This window comes from Haliotis rufescens, unplaced genomic scaffold (genome assembly GCF_023055435.1).
Source record: "Haliotis rufescens isolate VD_foot unplaced genomic scaffold, xgHalRufe1.0.p SCAF_10, whole genome shotgun sequence".
Classification (NCBI taxonomy): domain Eukaryota; kingdom Metazoa; phylum Mollusca; class Gastropoda; order Lepetellida; family Haliotidae; genus Haliotis; species Haliotis rufescens.
Window position 1 is genome coordinate 31863308 of NW_025963780.1, and position 24965 is coordinate 31888272.

Consider the following 24965-nt stretch of genomic DNA (forward strand, 5'->3'; position numbering starts at 1 on the left):
CATGATGTCAATCACTGGATTGTCTGGTTCAGACTCGATTATTTACAGATCACCGTCGTATAGCTGGAATATTGCTGAGTGCGGCGTTAAACAACAAATAAACAAACAACCATCATTCGAGTGATTCCTGAGGCGGTTGGGTAGCCTAGCGGTTCACGCCAAAGACCCGGGTACGATTCCCCACATCGGTAAAATGTGTGAAGCCCATTTCTGATGTTTCCAGTCGTGGTATTGTTGGAATATTGCTAAACGATACTCACTCATCCAGTCCAGTGATTCCACAACGGTCTGTGCTTAATAAGTCTGGACCTTCAAAACCAGTGGTTGATAGCATGAACACCGTAGCCATCCGATTCCCACACGTCACCTCTTGCGGGAAGTGCAAATACAGGGACATAACCAAACCACGCGGGTGGTATGTTTGAAAGTGTCTGAGTGTTTTAGTGTCATGTCTGTGTGTCTTCCAGGAACTCGCTCTCCTCCAAGACATCCGGCGCACTGCCACCATCGTTGTCAGGGAAACCTGCGAGCTGCTGGTGGTCGAGAAAAATGTCTTCTCGCAAGTTTGTCCAAGAATCTTCGAGATCGAGCTGGAAGAAAAACTGGACATAATGACGTGAGTGACCTCGAAACATGCCATTTGACTTTCTGTTGACACGATTTTATAATTGCGAAGGATATGTATGTTAATATTCGCCGACACATTTAATATGTCCACACTTGATGGTCGTGTTACTTCGTCACGGGTGACACATCCACATATCCATCATATGTTTGAAAGTCATTTGTAGAATGAAAGTTTTACGTTTAGTTTTGGGAGTCCGGTGTTTTAAATGCATAGTGGTTAAAGCTTTCGCTCGTCTTGCCTCGCGGGCACTCTTAATATCTCCGTGATGTTGATATGATATTCATCGTGATGTTGACAAGAATATTGATCATGATATTGATAGAATACTAGTATTGATCGTGATATAGATAGAATATTGATCGTGATGTTGATAGAATATTGATCATGCTATTGATAGAATACTAGTATCGATCGTGATATAGATAGACTATTGATCGTGATGTTGATATAATATTGATCATGATATTGATAGAATACTAGTATTGATCGTGATATAGATAGAATATTGATCGTGATGTTGATAGAATATTGATCGTGATGTTGATAGAATACCAGTATTGATCGTGATATAGATAAATATTGATCGTGATGTTGATGGAATATTGATCATGATATTGATAGAATACTAGTATTGATCGTGATATAGATAGAATATTGATCGTGATGAGGATATTAAATTAATTGCGATATTGATAGAATACCGATCGTGATACTGGTAGAATATTGATCGTGATGTTAATATAATATTGATCGTGATGTTGATAGAATATTGATCGTGATGTTGATAGAATATTGATCATGATGTTGATAGAATACTAGTATTGATCATGATATTGATAGAATATTGATCGTGATGTTGATAGAATATTGATCATGATATTGATAGAATACTAGTATTGATCGTGATATTGATAGAATATTGATCATGATAATGAAAGAATATTGATCATAATATTGATAGTCAGTTGTTTGTAATATCGATGGAATATTGATCTTGATACCGATAGAAGACAGATGATGATACTGACAGAATATTGACTGTAATAATATTGATCGTGATAATGGTAAGATATTGATCGTGATATTGATTTCGATATTGATAAAATATTGATTCTGATACTGATAAATTACAGATCATGATATTGAAAAATGTTGCTTAAAGCGACAAAAGATCATTCTCACTTATTCGTGTTTCAATTCTAATACTTAATGATACACTTGCCTTCTTAAACATGTTTAGCATCTGCATCACTGCTTCAGGAAACTGCATCTATTCAGCCCTAAGTGGTGGAGCGAACGTGCTAAGAAGAACCTGGCCCTGACAGCCCAGATACAGGATGTGAGTGAGGATGTATTGTTGTTGTTTTCTGTTGTATATTTTATTGTAGTCTTTTTTTAAATATATCATTTTAAAATATTTACCATGTATATTTACCATGTATAAGTGTAATATCTCACACCAAATATTGTTTCAGTACAAGACTAATAAAGTCATAGTGGCTGACAGCGTGCGAGAGGAGTGGATCTATGTCTGCATTGAGGTAAGTACAGTCCGAAACAAAATCGCATGACCACTACTATCTAATATACTATAATGGTCATTTGAAATGTGAAACCTATTGATTGCTCAATATGCAAAAACACATTTTAAACTAACAGGAAACCCCTACATAAAGACATTAAGTTTTTATTAGTTGGTTAGTTGGCCTAAAATCCAATGTAGGTGTTCGAAAAAACAATTTCAACGTCCAGATCACTGTGTGAAGACTAGATATCTTTTCAGCTACAGATACAAATAAGATATTTAAAAATTTAATCTGTGAGCCTAAATATTTGTTTAAAATGTATTTTTGTGGCAGACAATTAATTTTTTTTAAATGTCAGAAACATAATTATGTTTTCAAGCATTCCTGGGACATTTAATTTCGATAAAATCCCAGGCCCGGTCGGTATCTAATGAATGAAAAGTTATGTCATGGCAAGATACCGAAAGAAAATTGATTTTTTGTTTTGTTGTTAGAATAAAGATTTCTATACTTGCTATACACGAAATCTCATGAACTGTGGTGATAAATATCGTGTTGTTTTTCACTTCACCCAATTGGGGTGTGTGTGTGTGTGTGTGTGTGTGTGTGTGTGTGTGTGTGTGTGTGAAACGTCATTTTTGTTTTCTTCTTAGTTTAGCTTTATGGGGTCGGTCGGTTCGCTCTCGTAAACCAACTCAAACAAAATATAAGGCCTTATACCACTTTATCATAAGGAGGCACGGGTGGCCCAGTTACCTAAGGTGACGCAATACGCTGTACAGAGTTGCGTCCCTTGGGCAGGCCAGAAACCTATGACCATGGGTTCGAATCCCGGTTCTCCTCGACTACGTGTCTAGGTTTAACACCAAACCCGTGCTCGTGGGTTTCACCGAAGTGGTAAACGTCGGAGACCTGCATCACTTCGGGCTTTCCTCCCACATTAAGCTGACACGCCGTGATATAACTGGAATACTGTTGAAAGCGGCGTTAAACCAAACTCACTCACTATCTTCCTCATTATGTTAGTGATATGATCCCGACGTATTTTGATAATGTTAATAAGGGAAGCAGCTTTAGTTTGTCTTACTGGGAAATATTTGACATTTTAAAAAAAGAAGCAATTAGTGGGACGGACCATACTTGCTCTTCTTACCTCCGTCAATCCTACTCTGATGCCTCATTCTACAAAGGGACCGCCTCCGTGGTCTGGTGGTAGAGCGTCCGCCCGGAGAGCGGAAGGTAATGGGTTCGATCCCCGACCGCGTCATACTAAAGGACGTTAAAAGATGGTACTTGTTGTTACCCTGTCTGGCGCTCGGCAGTAAGGGGCTAAAACAAGGACTGGTCTGCTCGGAGTCAGTATACTGTGTCTGAGTGGGGTATTCATGTTAAACTGCGGCATGGTATCTCAGTGAGCTAGCACTATATAATCGGCATCAGTCCGGACTAGTACAAACCGCCACACACACACACACACGTACATGCACGTCGTTATATAAGTGCAATAACCTCGGACACGACATTAAACCCAATTTCACCTCACCTCACCTCACCTTATTCTACCAAGTGTATGCAAGTTACCAATACGTCTCGAGGAGTGTCACCCGCACATCTACAGTCTCAGACAGTGTAGCTTACTTCAGTGACCGAGACACTTGTACGGTTTATTCTAGAAACGCCGAAGAGTTTTCATGGAAGAAACTGTTGGTATTTTGGTCAGTACATCGAGGAACGCATGGAACAGTTACTTTGCTAACTTATACTCCACTCCGGGCGAGAACATATTTTCTCTTTTATGTGACGTTTACGCATCGCACAAATGACGAAAGTAACCGAAACGCGCATAAAATATTCACAATTTACATACCGTAACACACCTCACTATAGGTCATAATAGCCACAGAGCTATAATATCCGTGCTTTGACAGTCAGACAGTTCGATGTTGGTAACTCCTGACACTTTCCCCTGAGTTACGTTTATGAATTAAATGAGGAAAATATTAAAATAATCTTCTCATGAGAAGATCATGGTCATGTATTATTGCGTACATTCTAAATAGGGAAAACTGTGTCAGTACACGAGGCTAACATCTAATCTCTGAAATGTACATATTTTACAGATAACAGATAGTTGTTAAATAATAGTTATAAAAATATAATAAAAAGAGCCCAGAGATTACTGCAGGAATCTAGACTTGCCAAATATTATACACTTGTATGGGCTGTATTGGATATATATTTGTTGACAGACTAGACAGTACACCTACGGTTTAGGTAAATGAAACCATTATTACGAGCCCGGAAGGGCCATACAATGTTTTATCTTAAACATCCCCAGGGTAACTGTCAAGTAATCCGATGTCTGGAGATGGACAAGAAAGAAGAGTTATCTGCCCTTGCCATCCGACGCCGATCAACTGTTTTGCTGTCTGACGAAATTTTGGACCTGCTTGGAAGTTTCCCGGAAAGCAAGTCAGGTGAAGATTGTGACACCATATTTACATCACTATACACATCTTGTCAACACAGGCGACGTGACATAGGTCCGCGATAACAACACACGTTTTCAGGTGTATAGTGAGAGATCGTCAATATGTACGGTACTGGTCACAAGAATCTTAGTTCTCGCTTCCGCTTCCGGGTCAAGTCAGAACGATCTTTCATCCGACCAATCAGAGCCTCGCTTTCGAGATAGGGAAGGTGACAGTCGGAATGTGTTTTCTTATCATTCAATCTCGAAAAACGTAACACGGGGTATCCCGAACGATAGTTACGCGCTGTTGGACTGATTCCGTCAAAAACCATCGTCTATCTTTCTCTTCAATGGAATAAAGATTTGAGACGGAAGTGACTATTCAAAGCCTGTGGGAAGTACTGATGTACATTCTGGGCAATCTGTTACACATTCTAAAATTTACTCATGTTGAATCGCCCCGTGAGAATCCGGGGCAGAATAGGTCTTCAGCAACCCATGCTTACTGTAACAGGCGACTATGCCTGTCGTAAGAGGCGACTAACGGGACCGGGTGGTCAGGCTCGCTGACTTGGTTGATGCAAGTCATCGTATGCGGCGTTAAACAACCTAATTGAGTATTCTATTAAAGAAATAATCTACCCCGGATCTTCACGGGTCCGATGCAAATTGACGTTTTGATAATTTTTGTAATTTTTTTTTTCAAAAGCAATTTTCGAGTGGATACTTTCCCTTGCTCGGCAGTTTATTATTCTCGTCAATGTGACGTCTGATATTACCTCACTCACTCACTCAACTATCTTATGCTTCCGCCAGCCCAAGAGAAGACTCGGCGCCAGTCTGGAATTGTTGGACCCAACTCGACGAAGGAGAAGCTTCTGGGCTCGCTCGGTCTCGACTATGTCGACACAGGGAGGGTAAATATTCTTCTTCTATGCGAAACATAAAGGCAAGACCAGTTCATTTATTTGGTGAATGGTCTACATATCCTTCCTTTTCCTAATTAAAAATAGATTGCTGAGGTTGATCGAAAATATATTTGATCACATGTGTCTTGTTGCACTTTCAATAGCTTTTCTGTGGAAATTAACACCAAATCCACCTTACTTTTACCTATTGCTGCATGGAATATTTCCAGAGAAAATCTGAAAAACAAGATATCATACAAACCCTCACAAAAAGTTAAAGAACACTCAAATCTTTCATTTTACTATTAGTTTATCTGTCATGGCAGACTGACTACAGTAATGAAAGAATCGGATGTCTTTAACTTCTTTTGAGTAGTATATATCGAGAAAGATTAACAATGGTACCATGAGGAGATTCGCGTGTGTTCCTTTACTTCCCGTGAATAGTATATATCATCTCTCAACGGACAAGGAGAGGCTTCTATGTTTTTTAACAAAACCAAAACCAAAGTCCTAATACTGGTAACAACTTCTGGCAAAATGAAAATTTAGTCGACGGGTTGTCTTCCAACCCCCAATTCGTAGCGAGAGTTGTGTTAGAAGCGCTCCATAAATATCAGCATGGGTCGGTTATTACCTTCGCGCACGGACGTTGATGTAAAAGCTGACACAAGACGGGTTATTACATCGGTGTTGATCCTAAATTAAGACAGTCCTTTCCAAAACTGTCTGAAACACAACTGAATTATATAAAGAAACTAAAAATACAACACATACTTCCTGGACGTGAGAACACAATGGCATCAATGGTATCACGGAAAAGCTCCTTTGTGCTCTCGTCACGTTAACATCGGCGTCGATTTCACTTTTTTAAAATTGTCAGTACGTTTGATTAGTGTAATTTGACTGGCATGAGCAAACGATGCTATCATATTTCTGGCAACCAGAGTTGACGGGATTCAACCGAGGGAAGTATTCGATATAAAACACGTAAAATGCAACCTTAGATATAATAACGGCTGCAAGGAGCAGGAGGAACACATGTGTTTTGTTTGTTTGTTTGTTTGTTTGTTGTTTAACGCCGTACTCAGCAATATTCCAGCTATATGACGGCGGTCTGTAAATAATCGAGCCTGGACCAGAATATCCAGTGATTGACAACATGAGCATCGATCTACGAAATTGAGAACGATGACAAGCATCAACCAAGTCAGCTAGCCTGACCCCCCGATCCCGTAAGTCGCCTCTTACGACAAGCATAGTCGCCTTTTACAGCAAGCATGGTTTGCTGAGGACCTTATTCTATCCCGGATCTTCACGGGTCACAGCCATGTGCATTAACACACAACAATGAGACTAGTGAATGGTTGACAAGTGTTTCATTGCTTGACACAGGTACCATTGTACCTTTTCCAGTTAATGCACTATCTTGAAGTTTTGTACACCAATGACAAGAAACTTCAGAATAACGCTTCTAACATCAAACGCCATGCAAAATCATCACAGTTGCTTTATTAATTCTCATGTATTGATGTCAACAATCGAAAGTTAAATTACCCTGAAGCATCGGAATAAACATACACTATCCATACCTAGTTAATTATATTCATTAAAATGGTTTTGTTCCTGACTGAATCATAATTTTCTTGACCGATGACGTCACTAAGGCTGCTAACCAGAGTACCTCAGCCAGGGGTTCAGTGGGTATGGGCGACTTTGGTCAACCGAAGTATGACGTCAATCAGTTAACATGTGCTAACATTGGTCCACCAAGGTTAACTTGGGTTCTATCTCGGTCAACAAAGGTTCCATGGGTTTCCATTCGAACGGAAAAGGTATCACGTGGCCGTCCCCCGACGAGACACACTGCAGACAGAAGAGTTGATGAACTGTACTCCTTCTGACATCCTGTTCACGGAACATTTGTCCGAACTGCTACCCCTTTGTATCTGTACAGGGGGCACAGTGGCCCAGTCGTCTGAGGCGCCGCGATTCGCTGTGCAGAGTTGCGTCCCTTGGGCACCACAGAAACCTATGATTGTGTGTTCGAATCCCGGTTCGCCCCGATTATGTTTCTAGGTTTGTCAGCACCATACCCGTGCTCGTGGGTTTCATCGAAGTGGTAAACGTCTGAGACCTGCATCACTTCGGGCTTTCCTCCCACATTAAGCTGACACGCCATGATATAACTGGAATACTGTTAAAAGCCGCGTTAAACCCTACTCACTCACTCACTCACTCACTTGTATCTGTACATTTTACTTATGTTTCTATTAAACGAATATTAGTATCATATAAATATACATTGTTAACAAGTAGCTATTTATATATCGTGAACTATAGTAACCGATGGCCAAAATAAAGTCTTGTCCAGTTTAAAATGGTATTGGTTTATCGTTAAGGAGCACCGTCATGTTCACAGACTGTAATTACTCAACCGTAGTCAGTACTGATTTAAAGACAAACTTTCCCATCACTTTCTGACCGTTTGTCAACATATCGTCCCATTACAATTCCACGTTAATGCTAGCTGGAATATAACCTATATTTCAGTTGTCAAATACATATATTCAATTAATTGAAATTAACAATAGTAGTTATAAGACCGTTTTCACAATTTCACAGTCCATGACTCGAAATGATTTTTTTCAAATGTGTGTATGCTTGGGTCAAAGAAGTGCACCTGTTCAAATATCAGAAGCTCTGAAACCTATTAATCAGACTTACCTATACATACTTTGTCATCTGTCCAAATTGTTAAAGTGTTAAAATGAACAAATTCTAAATTTCGTTCATGTGAACAGATCTGATGACTCTCGTTAAGATTTCTAAATGTTTTGTTGATTTCCTAAATTATGCAGGTCAAGTCATCCTCGATTCCTCAGTGTTTGTATCTACATTCTATAAATACCCTTGCCCATTCGCCACCATATTTTCGTTTCGGAAGTGTCGTCTCCACCCCCTTCGCTCCTATCTGTAACTTAGCACAGAATTTCTCTCGCTCAAAAAAGCAGTTTCACTGGACGTCTATTTTTAGTGTCGTACCTTTGGAATTTGGCTCGATTCGAAGGTGAGGTTGCGAAAGGCCCTGGGGTTAAAAAAGCCTATTTATCAAAATAGAATGTAGACATAATAAACTGGCTGATCTTAGATGAGATCACTCTGACCCCATAAGGGATCAAGGTGTCCGTATCGTGTCATTGTTGATGATGCTGCAACTGAGCGATGCTCCACTTCCAGCGACAGAAGGCCTTCATTGAGGCCATAGAGCAGGTGGAAAAGAAGAAGGCCCTGTCGGCCGTGAGAGGTCACATGACCTTGACCTCCTTCATGAAGGACAAACTGGAGAAGACGACATCGGACCTTGTATTCCTCCATGTGGCCGTCCTGAACCCGAACGACATATTTGTAAGTCAATGCAGTTATTTATTTTAGCAACAGGGCCCTTCCCAGAAACCAATCTTGCACTGGGGCAGTCTATGTTACTTAGCATTGTGCAACACAGCCTCTAGTCCTAGGTTGTTGTTATAGTATGACAGTTACGATCTGTCGTAGGTCAATGTTAAGATGTGCTGTTTTTCAATGGTAGGTCAGTTTTACGATATGACAGTCGTAGGTTAGTCTTATGCATGGTATGGAGTTACAACAGTCGTATGCCAGTGATATGGTATGGAGTTACGCCAGTCGTATGCCATTGATATGGTATGGAGTTACGCCAGTCGTCGGCCAGTGTTATGGTATAGAGTTACGCCAGTCGTCGGCCAGTGATATGGTATGGAGTTACAACAGTCGTATGCCAGTGATATGGTATGGAGTTACGCCAGTCGTATGCCAGTGATATGGTATGGAGTAACGCCAGTCGTCGGCCAGTGTTATGGTATAGAGTTACGCCAGTCGTAGGCCAGTGATATGGTATAGAGTTACGCCAGTCGTAGGCCAGTGTTATGGTATAGAGTTACGCCAGTCGTCGGCCAGTGATATGGTATAGAGTTACGCCAGTCGTAGGCCAGTGTTATGGTATAGAGTTACGCCAGTCGTCGGCCAGTGTTATGGTATAGAGTTACGCCAGTCGTCGGCCAGTGTTATGGTATAGAGTTACGCCAGTCGTAGGTTAGTGTTATGGTGTGAGGGTTACAACATTCGGAGGATAATGTTTTGGTATGGGTTCTATTAAAGTCGTAGGGCTAAGTTTGCTTTGTTGGACGCGGCCCATCCGCTAACTAAAGACAGTTAATGATTAACGATTAAGTCGATTATTGTGTACCAAGTCTGTCGGAAAGTCACGCTTTGAAGAAATGAAACCACTTGACCCCGATTTGATCAGAATTCGTTCGGTGTACTCTATTCAATATCAGATTACACGTTCCCAACGCAAACAATCAAATACAATAATAAAAATGCCGTCCCGATTTGATTTAGTTCTTACTGGTCAGGATAATGTGCCAGTTAGTCTGGCGTTGTTGATGCAGCCTGGTCAGTGCTGACCACATGATTATGTATATGACAGATCATAATTAAATCGGTGGAAAATAAATTGGCACTTTTCGATATTTTATTCTGACGGTCTCGAGGGGCTTGGCATTTCCGTGTCCTTATCCCATTTTATGAAGTGTTTCAACTTGATAGATCTATCATATCTATCATCCTGTGGTATGGTTCGCCTGCATGCGTCTGAAGGAAGCTTCTATGTAAACATTATGTTTTTGAGAGACTGTTTGTTTGTTTGTTGTTTATCGCCGCACTAAGCATTATTCCACCTATATGACAGGAGCTTGTAAATACTCGCGTCTGGTCCAGACAATCCAGTGATCGATATTTTGACCAACGATCCACACCGTCAGGTTACGATGACATCATCAACCACGTCACCAATCCTCACCATCCGATCCGTTTGTAGCCATTTACGCCAAGCATAAATATCGATATACTCCCAAGGGAGCTGAGAAAGAAATTCCTTGAAATGCTTGCTCACCCATGTTGTCGTCGTCGTATCCTGTCGACATGTGACGTTGTTCATAATAGTTGTTGTTGTTTGTTGTTTAACGCCGCACTCAGCAATATTTCAGCTTTATGACAGCTGTCTGTAAATAATAAATGGAGTCTGGACCAGATAATCCAGTGGTTGACATAATGAGCATCGATCCACGCAATTGGGATCGATGACATGCATCAACCCTGTCAGCGAGCCTGACCACTAGATCCCGTTAGTCGCCTCTTATGACAAGCATAGTCGCCTTTTATGGCAAGCATGGGTTGCTGAAGACCTATTCTACCCCGGATCTTCACGGGTCTGTTCATGATAGTAACCACTAGGTTAGTGAGTTTCACATTGCGAATCCATGTGAGGAATTAACCCAAGACTTTGGGATGTCAGTCGAACACATTCACTATCTCGCTTCACCATTGTATGCTTTCCTCCCACGCCCTGACGTAACTGAGATACTGTCCAAACCGGTGTTAAACCAAACTCACTCATTCTCCAATAATATATGCTTCTGTTCATCCAGTAGCGAATGGGTACCCGGTAGGATTAGATGGTAATGTATCTCTAAACCTTCTAGCGCCTCAACCGGCACTATAGATGGCTATATAGTCCCAAGGTTGCTGATAATTATTGTTATTAATAATAATAATTGATTTTGTTGATGCTTCTGTACTGCTGGACGGTACAGAAATGAATGTCAACCAAGTGAAGTGCCATATCAAAACGGCCAAGATTTCGGTTTTCAAGGAGAGGTTGCATGAACGACCACTGCATCGAGTTCATGTGCAGTGTGTTGAGAAAAACAGCAACCCTGCAAGCCGGCTGGCCTTTAAAAATGAAACCGAAGGCTTTCTGTTTGCTGCTCAGGACCAGCCACTTCCCACTCGAAACCGTCAATGTCTGAGTTTGCATCAAAATGTAAATATGAAATGTAGATTATGCAATGAATGTAATGAGACTTTCCAACTCATTGGACACAGTATCTTAAGCGGCACGATGGAGTGGCTCGATCCTTTTATTACTGTCTTCGCCATGCTTGTGGTTTTGACACAGAAGCCCATCCATGGTATGACCCAGAATATGTAAAGGGCGTCATGGAAAATGACTAATACAAAAGTATTTGGAATAGGCCCGTATACAACCTCAGACCTATCCAGTCCAACAAACATGATCTTGTCCTTTTTGATAAATCCAATGAAATCATTTATATATCGGGATGCGTATATTTAAAGTTGCATTTGCCACGTGACGTGGCCACACGTTTTAGTTGCCGCAGAGCCCTTGTTGTTTTTATCATCATTAACGATTGAGACGCGACAGTATAAATGATATCGTACTCTGTGCAACATTATATGTCCCTGGGGCCCTCCTCACGAGGAACTATGCACGATAATGTTTACACAATCTGCAAGTATTTACAGACACATTCTCCGAGGTCAAATATGATCCTGTTGCAGACATGTGGTAATTGAGTGTGACGCAAGGAGCGACTCTCTCGCCTTTGGTTTTATCAAGTTATTCAAACATCACGGCCATAGGCGTGGGAGCTCTTATCAGGATGTGGAGTTGCTTTATATGAAACAGCATATCAGAATATCGGGAGATGGGAACATAATTAGATTGATTATCCAAAACGTATGGCAGCCTGGAAGGAACATTGTCGCGTTGTCGCGCCTTAAACGCCCTTTTCTGAAACATTTTACCTTGACCTTGAAAATGTCGCGAAGTCGCATTGTACGAAAGCCTAATGGTGCTATTTGGTAGCACGTTTCTTTTTAAATCGACATTTCTCGTTATTTCAATTGTTTGTGTATTTTCTCGTAAGTTTTTAAATAAACCTGAAATAGCGAGGAAATTATCGAAGTGAGAGGAAATAACGTAAAATAACGAGAAAAAACCTCGAAGTAACGAGAAAGAACTCGAAATTTCGAGAAAATAATTGACATAACGAGAAATTTTGATTGAGAAAAAAAAGAAATATGCTACCAGAGTGGTATCGTTAGGCTTTCGTAGTATTGTCGCCCTTTTGTAAAAGAACAAAATAGTATTCAAAGAACGACAATGCGACAACGTGACAATGCGATAAAATTTTGCTTGCTTTTGGGGAAGGCGACAATGCGACAGTTCGGCAATGTCCCCACTAAGATTCCACCAAAACGTGTGTACATAACTCTTATTTCTCTCCAGCGACACCCGGCGTGAAAAGAAAGTACAATGTTCAATCTACCGAACGCCAAGTTTAATTATATAGCTCAAAATATGAAAAGGGTCCTTCTGGACGAATGTTTATTTGAATCTTTCGTGACCTCTCCAATAATTGTCACATCGGTATTTCAAAAGTTTGGTGAGTTTAAAAATTGACAGTTTCAGTGCATCGCCCTATCACAGCTAGTCCTTACAACGCGGTTCTTTGTTGTACCTATATTAAGAATCTTTGAATTTCATTGGTTAATGCATGTCATGGGACGAAACAATTATAAACACCAATGCTGACGAAAAATGAATATTAGAAAACATGACGCTGAAGATACTGTGTTTGTGCCTAGGCTGGGCCTTCACTGACAAAGTGTTGGACAGTCTCATTAAATTCATTGCATAATCTACATTTCATATTTACATGTTGATGCAAAATCAGACATTGACGGTTTCGAGTGGGAAGTGGCTGGTCCTGAGCAGCAAAAAGAAAGCCATCTTTTTCATCATCATCATCATCATCATCATCATCATCATCATAATTGAATGATATAGAGATGTTACTTCATTGATTTTCATCATTGAATGATATAGAGATGTTACTTCCTTGATTTCTATGTTGCCCCTCCCCCAGGACCTCACGTGCGTGCTCAACCCCTACCAGCGTCTGGGTAGCAGCTCCTTCATGCTGGTCAGTGGGGGTGCCCGGATACTGAGGATCAGGAGGGACCACTTCCAACAACACGCCCCCAACGCCGCCCTCGAGTACACCCGCACCCAGGCCTACAAACAAAGGTAAGTTGAGGGTGTGGTCTGATCTATATATTACAGGGGGATTTCACTATTTGTCCGAACTGGCACAAGCAGACACGCTCGCACACACACACGTAGGCGCGCACGCACGCACATACACACTACACACGCGTGCATGCACGCCAATATATAAGTGCAATAACCCCCTTTCACCTCACACACCACCTCGAAAAGTTGAAGTTGTAACATGTAGAGTAACACTCCTTTAATCCGGATGGTAATGAGTCCAGTGAAATCGTCCGACTTGACATATGTCCGGCTGAACGAAACTTGGATACGGGATATCTGCACGTTCTCAAATATAATCGCTCAGAAGACTGGTTTCCTGACTGGTGAGATTTCAAAATTGCGGGGTATCCTGACTAGCGAGGTGTTCTGACTTACGAGGTTTCCCGACTAGCGAGGTGTCTTGACTTACGAGGTTTCCCGACTAGCGAGGTTCCGAGTCTAATGAGGTGTCCTGACTAGTAAAGTTTCCTGACTAGCAAAGTTTCCAGACTAGCCAGGTTTCCAAACTAGCGAGGCTTCCAGACTAGTGATGTTTCCTGACTAGCGAAGTTTTACAGGCAATGTGAGGTTTCCTGACTAAGGAAGTTTCCAGACTAGCGAGGTTTCCCGACTGGCGAACTTGCCAGACGAGCGAAGTTTCCAGACCAGCGAAGTTTCCAAACAAGCGAGGTTTCAAGACTAGCCAGGTTTCCAGTCTAGCGAGGTTTCGAGACAAACGAGGTTTCCTGGCTAGTGACGTTTCCAGACTAGCGAGGTTTCCCGACAAGGGATGTTTCCAGACTAGCGAGGTTTCCCGACAAGTAAAGTTTCCAGACTAGTGAGGTTTCTAGATTTGTGAGGTTTTCTGAAAAGAGAGGTTCCCAGGATAGCGAGGTTTCCGGACAAGCGAAGTTTTATGACTAGTGAGGTTTCGTGACAAACGAGGTTTCCTGGCAAGTGACGTTTCCAGACTAGCGAAGTTTCCAGACTAGTGAAGTTTCCTGAAAAGAGAGGTTTCCAGACTAGTGAGGTTTCCAGATAAGTTGGGCTCCCAGACTAGTGAGGTTTCCAGACAAGTTGGGCTCCCAGACTAGCGAGGTTTCCAGACTAGCGAGGTTTCCAGACTAGTGAGGTTTCCAGACTAGCTAGGTTTCCAAATTGGCGAAGTAAAAACCTCGGGTTTCACATGTTTCACTCTGTTGAAAATGGATTTAGGTTTACTGTTTACAGGGAATAGTAAGTTTATTACGAATTCTTATGACCCAAGCATTACCTACCGTCAACCATTTGCTTTCCCCCAGACATCATGCACTGTTGGCTGTGTTTCATGAACGAAATGAAAACACTGAAATGCCAAAGCGTGAAATTGCAACGCAGCAGTTAATGTTAACTTTGTCTGGTGAAGATGAAACGCCAACACTGAATTACGTTACACATTGGCTACAGAGTCAACTCACATATGAGCAAAGACAACGATGAATTAATTCTGTTTGCAATGGCATCACAATGAATTATCTACCTGATCTCGTAAAGTCTCGTCAGCGCGGTTTGGCATTAATCTAATCGACGTCAGTTTTTCGCCTGGCAGTATAACAGAGTAATAGCCAACTTCACGGAGAGCCGTCAGCGCTGCGAAGACGAGATGATAGTTTAAGTCAAGAGAAATTAATCTCCAAGCGTGGGGAACGACGGGTATGTTCTCGGCACCACTGCACGCGGAACAACTGTCACTTAACGTTAGATATTGCAGGAGTCGAGATCTCCAAAAAATCAATGCTTTCAGATTAGGTCACACGAAGTAATCTCCGAGATCGCTCACTGGTAAATAGCGGTACGCACCATCCGAACAGGATTACAAGTGGATTGTCGTTCGGGGTTGAATGTTTTACCAAAAGCTCTCTTTTAATCTTAATTTATTGAGGGTACGCTATCAGTTCACCAGCCGTTGCAAGTGTATAATCCGATTCTTCTATAATGGATTACAAGAAAATATTTCATGCTGATGGAAACACGATCTTGCCACGTGGGAACCAAATAAGTTATATTGTAGAATTCTTGCCACGCACGGTATTCTGTACAAGATCGATAGCCGTTAGGTCGTAATTGCATGGATGGTGTTGTGATGAATTTATTTTGTTTAAACCGTAACTCATTTAAGTGAAATCGGAGGTTATTTAAGTGAAATATAAATTCGCATGTGGGCGTCCACTTGCTAATTATTTGAGTCGGATAAACGGTTCAGAGATCACAGAGCAGAATGTGCTTGCCTGCTGCGCGGGCGTCTGGTGTCTCTGGCTTTCTGTGATCTAGTAGGTTCATCTCTATTCCCCTACAGTGCGTTCCGATCGCCTTCAGTAAAGCTGTTGTTTGGTGCACTTTGCCTTCGCTATGAAAAATGCACCCCTTATATTAATTTTGGACTAGTCCAAAGTATCTTTCTGTGATCTAGTAGGTTCATCTCTTTTCCCCTACAGTGCGTTCCGATCGCCTTCAGTAAAGCTGTTGTTTGGTGCACTTTGCCTACACCATGAAAAATGCACCTCTTATATTAATTAGGGACTAGTCCAAAGTATTTTGCAACTTATTGTTACTTTACTCTGTGTTGACAAACCTGTGATTTGCTTTGAAACACGTTGCTTATATATTTCCTCTCAACAACCAGTAGAGTAAAGGTGAAGTCTGTGCATTTTCGTAAGTTGTCAATTCTTTGTAGAATAAAAAAAACAGTGTTTATAGTCAAGCTATTGTTGTCTAACTCTAACACTTAGAGAAGAACAGGATAAGGGTATGTGGTCACACTTTATTTGTTGACGATGTAGTGGTCGTCGTTTCGTAAAGGTCAAATGAGTTTATGGCGTGGCGTGTTGTCCTCCATCCGTCCTTCCGCCAGCTTCATCTCCGATTGCATGGATGAATGCTGCATGTACATCACTACCATGAAAGGGACCATATGTGCTCACTGTTTCAAAACAATACTTTAAAAAAGTCGAAGGCCAAAGAAGATTAAACTTTAATTGATCTGAAGCAAAATCTGGTTGAAAAATAAAAACTTGTAAATATGTAATTCCGAAAATATTTACAAACCACCTGTGTAACCACAAGGCCGGGGGATTTTAAAATGTTATTTATTGTTGATGGTCACTAGGAATATAACAGGTGAGCATCAGTACCTTGGTGTTAAATTTGACATCATTCCTCTTCGGGGGGCACGGGTGGCCCAGTCGTCTAAGGCGCCGCGATTCGCTGTGCAGAGTTGCGTCCCTTGGGCACGCCAGAAACCTATGATTGTGGGTTCGAATCGCGGTTCGCCTCAATTATGTTTCTAGGTTTGTCAGCACCATACCCGTGCTCGTGGGTTTCACCGAAGTGGTAAACGTCTGAGACCTGCATTACTTCGGGCTTTCCTCTCACATTAAGCTGACACGCCGTGATGTAACTGGAATACTGTTAAAAGCGGCGTTAAACCCAACTCACTCACTCACTCACTCAGTCCTCTCCTGTGCTTGAAGTAGTTCAAACATGTTAAAGACAACAGAATGGTTAACCTGGTGTGGCCAGCTTTGAATTTGTTAAAACGTATCTTTCACAAACCAAAAGGCCCATGTGGCTGAAACGTTGGTGAAATTACTGAAGCATTGTATATAATAGTGAGTGAGTGAGTGAGTGAGTGAGTGAGTGAGTGAGTGAGTGAGTGGGGTTACACGCCGCTTTTAACATTATTCCAGTTATATCACGGCGTGTCAGCTTAATGTGGGAGGAAAGCCCGAAGTGATGCATGTCTCAGACGTTTACCACTTCGGTGAAACCCACGAGCACGGGTATAGTGCTGACAAACCTAGAAACATAATCGGGGCGAACCGGGACTCGAACCCACGATCATAGGTTTATGGCGTGCCCAAGGGACGCAACTCTGCACAGCGAATCGCGGCGCCTTAGACGACTGGGCCACCCGTGCCCCTTGTATATGATAACGGATCAGCTGTTTTTCTTACCTCTTGTATTTCCTCTGCCTGACCCCGACCACCCAATCCATTGTGTTACATATCCATACCATTATGATAAATACCCAGGTCCAAATCTCTGCCATGTTTTCTTTTGCAGCCCTGTTAGAATCGCCTCATCTAAAAATAACCGTCCAATCAAATCACTCACGTGTGCGAGAGAAATTATGTGCTAAGTTAGTGATTAGATATTGGGGACGGTGACGTCACTTCCGAAACAAAGCTATGGGGGCGAATGTTGCAAGATGAATTATCACAATAGAACGGCAATATGATGCATTGGATAACCGATGATGGATCAAGACAGGTGATACATGCAAAATGACGGGTTAAAAATGAGGCCGTGGAACATTGGGCATTGGAACTTGCGGGTCAAGTTATTGGTAGCTTAAGTATACATCTTTATCACATTACTCTCCAGGTCTAATGCATACTGAATCGACAAATCTGCAAAGCCCCAGGTTCCTGCGAATAAGAACCAAACTTTAGTGATTTATAAACATTAGCTGAGGTATTACCTCCTAGCATGGAAAACAACTACATTGGTCACGTAAATTGCTCATGTACAATCTCGTTAAAGTCAGATCTTCTACGGTACGATCTTTTTTGTTGACACGATACAGCTCTGGGGGAAGATCTGAAGATACCTCCATAGGATGTTGTGTCAGATGAACCCCGAATGAACTTTGACCATCCATTCCATATCAAAGAAGCGTACTTTCTTTATGATCCAATTTCATGTCAGCTTTCTTATAAGATTCGACTTAAGTTAAATACCATTATTCGGAAATTTCGATTTGTGCAAAAGGAAACCGCACACATCACCAATAATCCTCCGATAGTACTGCCTCTTGGTGTAGATGCACGGTCCTTGGAAAACGACAGGGTGTAGATGTCGTGCATGGTCACCAGAAACAGGTTGTATAAAAATGCAGAACAAAATAAGGGATCTACGTCGATGTAAGTTCGAGTCGATGTAAGTTCGAGATACAGAAATCAGATATGCTGGTCTGGATGCTTAGCCTACTCATACCGAGAAATTAGAAGCTCCGACGCCTATAGAAAGTTCTCCTGACTCATCTCCTTTGGGATGTCATTAGATCGTCACACAGCGGTATCGTGTGGGAGTAACAGATCTGGCTTAATGACATTCAGCTCACGTACGGTATTGACATTAACATCATCACGGGGACAGCTTTTTGGGGGAATGCAGTTTGTGATCATTTGTTCCATACAAGTGCTAAAATGTAAAATATCCGCGTACCTCCTCCCCAATTATCCGCAATTGATTTATTAAAAGAAAAATAACCCTTGTATTATTCGTTTATATTGATGTGGTCAGCTGTCGCGAATTTGATGGAATTTCAAATAATTTTTCCTTGCGTTGTAAATAAAATCAAATAAAAGTCTGCAGGTGACGTCGCCAGTGTGATGTGAGTCTCACAATATTTGCATTTGTTTGTCAAATATGCCGACGGAATTTTAGAATCGTCGAAGCTTTTACAACGCAGATCAACGTATTGAGACACCACATTTGCCTCGTCTGTATAGCATACTCCGTAGGCCACGATGTTATCACCCTTTATATTGCACATGACATATTCGAGATGTTGTTGTCAGTTTTGTTTGTTGTTAAACGCTGCACTTAGCAATATTCCTGCTTTAGGACGATGGTCTGTCAAGTCTGTCCAGTCTGTCCAGTCTCCAGTCTCGATCAGACAGTTTAGTGATTAACACCACTGAGCATCGATCTCCACAATTGGGATTCGATACCATGCATCAACCAAGTCAGCGAGCCTGACCACCCGATCCCGTTAGTCGCTCTTGACAAGCATGGGTTACCATTTCTAACCCGGATCTTCATTGGGGAGGCAAGCACAGGTTGTTGAATACCAATTCTAACCCGGATCTTCACGGGGGAGACAAGCATGGATTGCGGAAGGCCAATTCTAACCAGGATCTTCACGGGGGAGGCAAGCATAGGTTGTTGAAGACCAATTCTAACCAGGATCTTCACGGGGGAGACAAGCATAGGTTAACGTTGTTGATGACCAATTCTAACCAGGATCTTCACGGGGGAGACAAGCATAGGTTGTTGATGACCAATTCTAACCCAGATCTTCACGGGGGAGACAAGCATGGGTTGCTGAAGATCAATTCTAACCCGGATCTCCACGGGCTGCTAATAACTAAGATATCCCTCCAGTTTGTAACTACAACACGCCTCCATCCTTTACATCAAGTGCATCATCTTACTATTAGTTCATGAATGTTGCATGGATGTTGTCTGTTTCTGATGCAGCCCACGATTAGCCTCATTAATATAAAAGTCATGCTTCCATGTGGGAAGATGCGAGTTGCATCTTGGCAACGCGGCGAATGAGAGCTTGCCATATCAGATAGCGCATGTTTCCTGTTGCGCTATAATTACCAACTGATTGACTGTAAAGCTAATACAACACAACTAGTCTTGTCAATGAGCAGCAGGAGATGCAGGCTTTGGAGACGTTACGCGAACTTCTTCTCACCCAGCAGCTTCACTTAAACAGGATGAATATAATTGTCAATGACATTATTTCAATAACTCAACATCGAAAAAACGTTTTCTTCCGAATTGAGTTTGGCAAGATCTTCTTTATTGATAATTTGATTTAAAATGAAATATTTTATTTTCTAATGGGCAAAATGCTTCCTTAATTCCTCGCAAATTTAGTGAAAATGAAATGTTTCGCAAATGACACTGCTCCACGATAGTGACGATTCGACACACCATGATCCGTTCTGTAAAGATGCGTTTTGTCGAACTAAGACGATCATTAGTGTTTCAGGTTGTTTAGAAACTGGTATCCATCAACATTTAAGGTTTTATTACAAACTGGTGTTTAGTAAAAATATCATGGCAATTATAGTCACGGTGTTATATTTGAAAACAAAATACTAATTAGTCTCTTTCTGTGATGCATTGAAAAGCTGCGTAAGTGTCGTCAACAAAGCATCGCAGTACACACTGTGTCGTAACTGTCGTTGCCTCCCTACTGTTGAGAATTTAATTCTATTTCACCGGGTTCCAAGGTTCTACTAGCATACGAAATAGAAACACGATCTGTGTCCCTTGCTAAATTAATCTTTGAACTATTATGTGTCTAAAATAAAACAATAGTGCTGCCGTTGCCCTTTTCACGACCACCTATTTCTATTTTCGTGATCCATTCATATATAATTTTCCGCACTATTTTGTCTTTTACGCCAACTAGAATCTGTTTCTGAAGATACTCGAGACATTCCGTGGCGTCGACGTCTCATATTCATGATTATGAAAAATTAATGGTATTTGTCGCTTTTATTTAACCATCTCTCAAATACCTGCCGGATAATTATTTGTGCTACTAAGTGTCTTTTTTACAAATAGGGGGCACGGGTGGCCCAGTCGTCTAAGGCGCCGCGATTCGCTGTGCAGAGTTGCGTCCCTTGGGCACGCCAGAAACCTATGATTGTGGGTTCGAATCCCGGTTCGCCCCGATTATGTTTCTAGGTTTGTCAGCACCATACCCGTGCTCGTGGGTTTCACCGAAGTGGTAAACGTCTGAGACCTGCATTACTTCGGGCTTTCCTCCCACATTAAGCTGACACGCCGTGATGTAACTGGAATACTGTTAAAAGCGGCGGTAAATCCAACTCACTCACTCACTTTTACAAACAATGGAGTTACCATGTTACCGTTAACACAGTATAGTGGCGGGAACCAACCAGTATGTTCCAGTATTAACAGTAATCTTCTGTCTTGATCTCGTTACAGTGAAAGCTAGTCAATCCGGTCGTGTTTCTGGATAAACGAATCATGGCACTTTGTAGTTTCTCTTTAGTGAGTGAGTGAGTTGTGTTTAATGCCGCTTTTAACAGTATTCCAGTCATATCACGGCGTGTCAGCTTAATGAGGGAGGAAAGCCCGAAATGATGCAGGCCTCAGACGTTTTCCACTTCGGTGAAACCCACGAGCACGGGTATGGTGCTGACAAACCCAGAAACATAATCGTGGCGAACCGGGATTCGAACCCACAATCATAGGTTTCTGTCGTGCCGAAGGGACGCAACTCTGAGCAGCGAATTCGGCGCCTTAGACGACTGGGCCACCCGTGCGCCCTCATTTCTCTTTAATCATACACAGACGACCAGGCAGTCATCGTCCTGAAAGCGGGATTTCCGTACTAACGGGGGTTCTCTGAATTTATGAATAAGTTTTACTGTATTAATAACGGATTTCACTGTATTGATAACGGCTTATCGCTGTATTAACAACTGGTTTCTTGTATTGATAACGCATTTCACTGTATTGATAACTGGTTTCACTGTATTAATAACGGGTTTCACTGAATTAATAACCGGTTTCTTGTATTGATAACGGCTGAGCGCTATGTTGATAACGGGTTTCACTGCATTGATAAAGGGTTTCTTGAATTGATAACGTGTTTCACTGTTTTGATAACGGGTTTTACTGTATTAACAACCTGTTTCGTGTATTGATAACGCGTTTCACTGTATTGATAACGGGTTTCAACGTATCAATAACGGGTTTCACTGTATTGATAACAGGTTTTACTTATTAACAACGGGTTTCTTGTATTGATAACGCGTTTCACCGTATTAAAAGGGTTTCACTGTATAAATAACGGCTTATCGCTGTGTTAATAACGGGGTTCACTATTAATAACGGATTTCACTATCAATTACGGATTTTGCTTTGACGATAACGGAGTTTTACTGTATTAATAACGGGTTTCACTGTATTAATAACAGCGTATCACTGTATTAATAACAGCTTATCGCTGTGTTAATAACGCGTTTCACTATCAATAACGGTTTTTGCTTTGATGATAACAAAGTTTCACTGTATTAATAACGGGTTTCACTGTATTAATAACAGCTTATCGCTGTGTTAATAACGCGTTTCACAATCAATAACGGTTTTTGCTTTGATGATAACAAAGTTTCACTGTATAATAACGGGTTTCACTGTATTAATGACGGAGTTCCACTGTATTAATGACGGAGATCCACTGTATTAATGACGGAGTTCCACTGTATTAATGACGGAGTTCCACTGTATTAATGACGGAGATCCACTGTATTAATGACGGAGTTCCACTGTATTAATGACGGAGTTCCACTGTATTAATGAAGGAGTTCCACTGTATTAATGACGGAGATCCACTGTATTAATGACGGAGCTCCACTGTATTAATGACGGAGATCCACTGTATTAATGACGGAGTTCCACTGTATTAATGACGGAGTTCCACTGTATTAATGACGGAGTTCCACTGTATTAATGACGGAGTTCCACTGTATTAGTGACGGAGATCCACTGTATTAATGAAGGAGTTCCACTGTATTAATGACGGAGTTCCACTGTATTAATGACGGAGTTCCACTGTATTAATGACGGAGTTCCACTGTATTAATGACGGAGTTCCACTGTATTAATGAAGGAGTTCCACTGTATTAATGAAGGAGTTCCACTGTATTAATGACGGAGATCCACTGTATTAATGACGGAGTTCCACTGTATTAATGAAGGAGTTCCACTGTATTAATGAAGGAGTTCCACTGTATTAATGCTTGGCTGTCATCTTTCCCTGAGTATGCACACCATCCCCATCTTCCCTGTGACTAAATACAGCCCCCTGCTGTAATTATATTGACCCATGTTCCTGAGACGCTCTAGGGTAAACACGGACAACAACACACACGCCTGCATCAATAGATTCCCGTTAAGGCTGTCTGCAGCAGCAGTTGAAGTGTAGCCCAATAGTTACAAGCGAAGCTCTTCCCCGTGTCTTCGCCTCTGCTCATTCTCCTCACCGCGTTGACAAAGTTTTAAGCTGGATTAGGAGGCGATACCTTCACGAGTCACCGCCCTTTTTTCAACCTCTTTGCAAAGCATTACGGAGCATCGCTGAATATCAAACCTTACCACATTGGATTTACGGCGCATCACGTGGAATCAGGGAATATCATATTGAATCACGGCACATCATACTGAATCACGGCACATCATACTGAATCACGGCACATCTCACTGAATTACGGCACATCACACTGCATCATGGTTCATCACACTGAATCACGGCACATCACACTGAATCACATCACATCACACTGAATCACGGCACATCACACTGAATCACGGCACATCACACTGAATCACATCACATCACACTGAATCACGGCACATCACACTGAATCACGGCACATCACACTGAATCACGGCGCATCACACTGAATCACAGCGCATCACATTGAATCACGGGGCATCACACTGAATCACGACACATCACACATTGAATCATAGCGCATCACACTGAATCAGGGCAAAACAATGAATCACAGCACATCACATTGAAACATGGCACATCACATTGAATCACAACGCATCACACTGAATCACAGCGCACCACACAGAATCAGGGCAAATCACACTGAATCACGGCACATCACACTGAATCACGGCACATCACATGGAATCAGGGCACATCACACTGAATCACGGCACATCACATGGAATCAGGGCACATCACACTGAATCACGGCACATCACATGGAATCAGGGCACATCACATGGAATCAGGGCACATCACATGGAATCAGGGCACATCACACTGAATCACGGCACATCACACTGAATTACGGCACATCATATTGAATCACGGCATATCACGAGATGAATCACGGCACATCACACTGAATCACGGCGCATCACATTGAATCACAGCACATCACACTGAATCACGGTTCATCACACTGAATCACAGCGTATCACATGGAATCAGGGCACATCACACTGAATCACGGCACATCACATGGAATCACAGCACATCACACTGAATCACGGCACATCACACTGAATCACGGCTCATCACATTGAATCACAGCGCATCACACTGAATCAGGGCACATCACGATGAATCACAGCGCATCACATTGAATCAGGGCACATCACACTGAATCACGGCACATCGCTTTGAATCAGGGCACATCACACTGGAATCAGGGCACATCACACCGAATCACGGCACATCACATGGAATCAGGGCATATCACGAGATGAATCACGGCACATCACACTGAATCACGGCGCATCACATTGAATCACAGCACATCACACTGAATCACGGTTCATCACACTGAATCACAACGTATCACATGGAATCGGGGCACATCACACTGAATCACGGCACATCACATGGAATCACAGCAGATCACACTGAATCACGGTACATCGCATTGAATCGCGGCACATCACATGGAATCACGGCACATCCCATTGAATCACGGCGCATCACATTGAATCATGGCACATCACACTGAATAACGGCGCTTCACAACGCATCACGATGGGCATCATAACGTAAAGGTCACATATAAAGGTGATGGTAACATTTGCCTCGGATGCC

At 41.9% G+C, this 24965-nt stretch overlaps 1 protein-coding gene and 1 long non-coding RNA gene across 2 annotated transcripts in view; both read left to right on the forward strand.

Annotated features, from left to right (window-relative positions):
• Nucleotides 1-1907: 1907 nt before the first annotated feature.
• On the forward strand, nt 1908-5544 carry LOC124115891. The gene is made up of 4 exons (XR_007219826.1): nt 1908-1967; nt 2104-2169; nt 4493-4631; nt 5444-5544. It is a non-coding gene; the product is annotated as an uncharacterized LOC124115891 (long non-coding RNA).
• A 3216-nt stretch (nt 5545-8760) lies between these two features.
• The window catches only part of LOC125371655, a 31944-nt gene continuing 15739 nt past the window's right edge, over nt 8761-24965 (forward strand). Inside the window, exons 1-2 of the mRNA XM_048385845.1 lie at nt 8761-8943; nt 13347-13507. Of these exons, the coding sequence (XP_048241802.1) occupies nt 8761-8943; nt 13347-13507 (344 nt within the window). The remainder of the gene's footprint in view (nt 8944-13346; nt 13508-24965) is intronic.